A 5499-nucleotide genomic window follows, 5' to 3' on the forward strand; every position below is an offset into this window, starting at 1 on the left:
AATTTTTATTTATGCACTGAATGAAAAATATATACTTTTTGCTAAAAATAATATTAAACAAAAAATTTATATATTTAATCTTCATCAAGACTAAGCCTGTTTGGAATTCTGTCATTGTTTGGATTGTGACAAATGTTAATTAATTTGACAGGAAATCAAACTTCTCTGACAATTAGCTCTTCTCTGTCTGATTTTTCTGTGCTTAAAGCTTTTAAGGTCAGAACTCGTTCTCCTAAGGCTCATAGAATCATTGAGGTTCTCCAGCACCCTCCTTTGCTTGATGGGTTAAATATAATACTGATGGTGCAGCACATGGAAGTCCTAGTCCTTCTGTTTGTGGTGGCATATTGAGAAATTGTCATGGTGTGCATTTAGGCAGCTTTTCTGAATTTCTTGGGAATTCTAATGTTGTTGTTGCGGAGCTTTCTAGTGTCATATGTGTGCAATAGAAGCTGCTTTTGATAGAAGTTGGCATTCTTTGTCGGTGAAGTGCGACTCAAAGCTTGCAGTTTTAGCTTTCAAGTCTCCTAACATGATGCCTTGGTCTTTAACATATCGTTGGGGGAATTGTTTGTTGAAGACTTTGAGTATGAATTATATGATCACTCATTTGTTTCGAGAGGATAATCATTGTGCAGACAAATTAGCCAATCTTGAGCTCTCGTTGCAAAACTATGTTTGGTGGTTTGAGATTTCTCATGTAATCAGGGAATACTATTCTAGGAATTTGTTAGGTCTTCTTTGTTTTAGATTTTGCTAGTTTGAGGGTTTGAATTATTCCCCCTCTTGTATTTTGACTTCTTTCCTTCTTTCTTTCTTTTTATTTTTTAAAAAACTCGATATCTGATCCTAAGACCGACTAATTCGAGGTGACCGATCCCAACAAGGCTTTCTTTTTATATCTATCTTTTGGTGCTGCCTTAGCTTGCTAGACATACCTTTCTTAAAAAAAAAAAAAAAACTTCATCAAGACTCTCTCTCTCTCTCTCTCACTTTATAGAATCTCTCTCTCTCCCTATCTCTCTATATATAAAGCCACTACCTCAGTGCAAATCCCTTGTATATAACAGCTCTTTTATTCCTCAACTTTCTCACTATCTTTTAAGTATTCTAGTTCATGTACTCTCTCTCACTTCTCCCTTCCTCTTTCATCTAGCATAACCAAACTTCAATTTATTGAATCAAATTCATACTTTAGAAAACTCACATATCCCAAAGTTTTATGCAATATACATATTGTTAAGATCAAAACTATCCATTTTCTCATCACTTCCTCTTTTTTCTTTTTTCTCATACTTTCAAAAGTGAAGAGCTAGCTCTTAAATTTGTTTGAGTTTCTTTCATGCTTTCACTTTGTCATAATTCATCTTATCCTTAAGTTTGGTACACTTCAAATTTTGAACCAATACCTACCCTTCAATTCATCTTTGAATTTTTATTTTTTCATATTTTTTGCTATTCATGTTCATGGACTACTTAAAGGAACTAGAATGCAAAATGTCACATGATTATCTAATGAAGGATACAAATGTAACTTCATTTGTTCAAGGACCAATCATAGTAGGAGCTGGTCCATCAGGATTAGCAGCAGCAGCATGTCTTAAACAAAAAGGAATTCCAAGTTTAATCCTTGAAAGAGCAAATTGTTTAGCTTCAATGTGGCAACTCAAAACTTATGATAGATTAAAGCTTCATCTTCCAAAACAATTTTGTCAACTACCTCTTATGCCATTTCCAAAAGGGTTACCATCATATCCTACTAAGCAACAATTTTTATCTTACTTAAAAGCTTATGCTAATCACTTTGATATTAATCCTTTTTTTGGTAAACAAGTTGTGAATGCTGAATTTGATGTTGTTTGTGGAGTTTGGAGAGTAAAGACACAAGAAGTTATGAAAAAGGGAAATGAGAATATTATTATTGTATATGTTTCTAAATGGTTAATTGTTGCTAGTGGTGAAAATGCTGAGGAAGTTGTGCCTCAAATTGAAGGGATGGAACAATTTCAAGGACCTATTTTGCATACTAGTTTGTATAAAAGTGGTAGCATGTTTTGTGGGAAGAATGTTTTGGTTGTGGGGTGTGGAAATTCAGGCATGGAGGTTTGTTTAGATCTTTCAAATCATAATGCTCATCCATCCTTGGTAGTTAGAGACACGGTGAGTTTTTTCGTCTCTAATTTCTGTCGTTATTTCAAAAATCTTCTTATCATAAAAATGTTCTTGTATTCATAAAATTTTATTAGGTTTTTTCTATTTCACATTTCCAATTTTCATTTTACTACATAATAAATCTGATCTTCATACACAAATTTTATTAATTACTGTATTACTAATTTCTGTCAGAAAATCTATTTAGTACATCATTTTAAAATGACCAGTTACGACAACTAACGTGTATACTTTATAAAAAAATTAAATTATTTAATATAAGTTTGTTTTTACTAAGGTGAAAATTTTGGAGGTGAAATCTCTATTATTTTAGATATTTGTTATAACTAGAAAAAATCACAAAGTGTTTTTTGTGCCATGGTTTGTTCTCTCACTTTCATTGGAATCTGTTTGCATGCGCAAAAAAATGTCAGCATCTAAAAATCTTAGAATAATATTATGACATATTAGAGTTTGATATCAAATAATTTCTCTGGAAGAACCATTGTGTCAGTATAACCAAAAAGCATGATAATATAATTGTCATTAGTTTAGTTACTATATATATTGTTTCTACAATTTCCTAAAAAGGTTCATAAATTAAAGCACTTTTTTTTTTAATGAACTTTTTTTATACTTTTTTATTTATTTTTGCAGGTGCATATCTTGCCACAACAAATATTTGGGAAATCAACTTTTGGTTTATCTATGTGGTTACTTAAATGGTTTTCAGTACATTTTGTGGATCAATTTTTACTTCTAATGTCAGATCTTATGCTTGGAGATACATCTCAATTTGGAATTCAAAGACCAAAAATTGGTCCATTAGAATTTAAGAACTTGTACGGCAAGACACCAGTTTTAGATGTTGGGACAGTAGCTCAAATCAAAAGTGGCAAAATTAAGGTAACATTTCTTTACAAATTAATCAATCAAAATCTAAAAGGGGTTTTTCATCTTATTATGTTTTCTTGTCTTGATAAAACAAAATTGTCTTAATAATGTAGTATTTTTTTTTTTTTTTTTGCTTTTTGCCCCTTTAAAATGTGTCACTACAACATTTTTTACTTAACGGCAGAGAGACCTGATTTAAAGCATAAAAACTGTTGTCTAAACGTTTAGGCAACGGTTTTTTAGACGTGGAGTAGTGGCCGTAACGTTGCCTTTCCAAATGGGCTACGGTTAAAAGTGAGTAGTTAAATTAATATTTTTTACCAATTAAAAGTGTGAATTATATATTAATATAAAAAAGAAAAAAGTACAAGAAAATATACAAAAAAAAATAAAAAGGTATCAGAAATACGCTCTACCAGAACCCAACAATCTCTAAGGTAAGACAGAAAAACAAACAGACAAATAAAACTACAAGGAAATAAGGATGCACACTCCAAACAAACTAGAACTCCTCAAATGTCCCATCACGAGAAGAAGAATAATCCTCAGGAAAAGAGAGGCAAAAATCAGCCACATGCAGGATAAAGCAACAAGAGGACTTTCAATCCCTCTGACCCATCGAGACCCAACACGACACCCCAACAAACTCTATCGATTCCAGCATAAAGTAGGGTGAATACCTCACTCATAAAAAGAACAGGGTGAGCCAGAATTTTTACCTAAGTGTGTAGTCAAATGTAAAGTGGTTTGATTACATTCATATATAAAAAAAAAAAATCAAACGATAAATTCAAAATGAAAATATGTGTACCAAAAAAAATCAAGGTGAAAACTCAAAAGTGTTTTTTCATTTTATTATGTTTTCTTGTCTTTAAGATAAAAATATAAATTTTTTAATTTTATTTAAATTGTTTCTTCCATCATTAGATTTTATCTAATACTATATAATATGTGTATAGGTTTGCAAGGGAATTAAACGACTAGTACATAATGCAGTGGAATTTGTTGATGGAAAAGTGGAGAACTTTGATGCAATCATTCTAGCTACTGGTTACAGAAGTAATGTACCCTCTTGGTTAAAGGTGCTTATTTTAACTCATACAATATTGTTGATAAATTTGACAAATAGCATAGGAATATTTTTGACTTAAAGATAACAATTAGAGATAATAATATAACATATGTCACTAATTTTATTAACCATTAGAGACTATATTTATAAATATTTTTTTGGTTTAATATTTTAATACTAAAAAAGTTGAATTAACGACAAAAAAAAAAATTGTTGTTAATTTTATTCTTAAGTGTTGGGGATCAATTTCATTTTTTTTCACTCTCTTTTTCGTACAAAGACATTTTTTTCATTCATAATTCGACTATTTTTCATTTCTATTCTTAAGGTCTTTTTATTCGAAAATAAAGATAAGATGTAAAGTGATATTATAAAAATAGACAATTGTCATCTTAAAAGCTAGTTATAAAAATAAGTTAAACCTGACATAAAATCTAATTTAATATCAGAGTCTATCAATATAGACGACCAAACTTAACTATAAAACCTAGCTAATGATTCTCAAGATTGTGATTTTTTTTTGATGAAATTAAAAATCAATATTGTTTACAACATATGATTAGTGTTTAATTGAGTTTGAAATTTATTGTGATTAGGGAAGTGATATGTTTAGTGAGAAAGATGGTTTTCCAAAAAAACCATTCCCAAATGGATGGAAAGGTGAAAAGGGATTATATGCAGTTGGTTTCACTAAACGTGGCTTGCTTGGTTCATCTATTGATGCAAAGAGGATTGCAGAAGATATTGAAACTAGCTGGAAAGATACTAAAGCCAAGCCACTTGCATGAATGATGTGGGAATGATATCATGCAAATGTGGGAATATTTTTTTAACCATAAAAAAAATTGGCGTTGCCGTAGGACCAAAATGTTGTAGTGATAAAAAAAATGAAAAAAAAAAGTGCATATATATATATATATATTTTATATATATGATCAAATATAGAATGTGTGATTCCCATATCCATTAACAAATACTAGGAATTGGTGGTTGGTGAAGGTATTGATGTGTTTATTTTTGTTTGTTTGGTTGATAATTATTATAGTTGATTGTCATAATTAATTTGTATATCTTGTATATTGTCATAATCTAGCTAGCTAGTTGATTTATTTTTTAAGAAAAAGGGTTGGTACAATTTTATTTTTTATTTTTCAATATTGATTAGTTAATAATTAATATCTTAGATATTGTGTAAAAATTATGTTGTGTAATTAATGATATATATATGTATCCATCAAATTAAGCTTGTTCTATAACTAATTATTTTCTAAGTGATTATATTGTTTCTTGTGCTTTTTGACATACAAATCTAGTAATATAACTGATTGGGGTATGGGATGGACCATAAAAATCATAATCTGATAGGAAAAGGCATTAAAAAG

General features: G+C 29.8%; 1 protein-coding gene across 1 annotated transcript; it reads left to right on the forward strand.

Moving 5' to 3' along the window:
• The first annotated feature begins 1027 nt into the window (after positions 1 to 1027).
• LOC123884172 (indole-3-pyruvate monooxygenase YUCCA2-like) lies at positions 1028 to 5288 on the forward strand. The gene is made up of 4 exons (XM_045933199.1): positions 1028 to 2160; positions 2809 to 3057; positions 4005 to 4127; positions 4714 to 5288. The coding sequence occupies exons 1-4, from the start codon at positions 1462 to 1464 to the stop codon at positions 4903 to 4905; spliced, it is 1263 nt and encodes a 420-aa protein (XP_045789155.1). The 5' UTR covers positions 1028 to 1461; the 3' UTR covers positions 4906 to 5288.
• The last annotated feature ends 211 nt before the right edge of the window (positions 5289 to 5499 follow it).

Source organism: Trifolium pratense, linkage group LG5, assembly GCF_020283565.1.
Source record: "Trifolium pratense cultivar HEN17-A07 linkage group LG5, ARS_RC_1.1, whole genome shotgun sequence".
Classification (NCBI taxonomy): domain Eukaryota; kingdom Viridiplantae; phylum Streptophyta; class Magnoliopsida; order Fabales; family Fabaceae; genus Trifolium; species Trifolium pratense.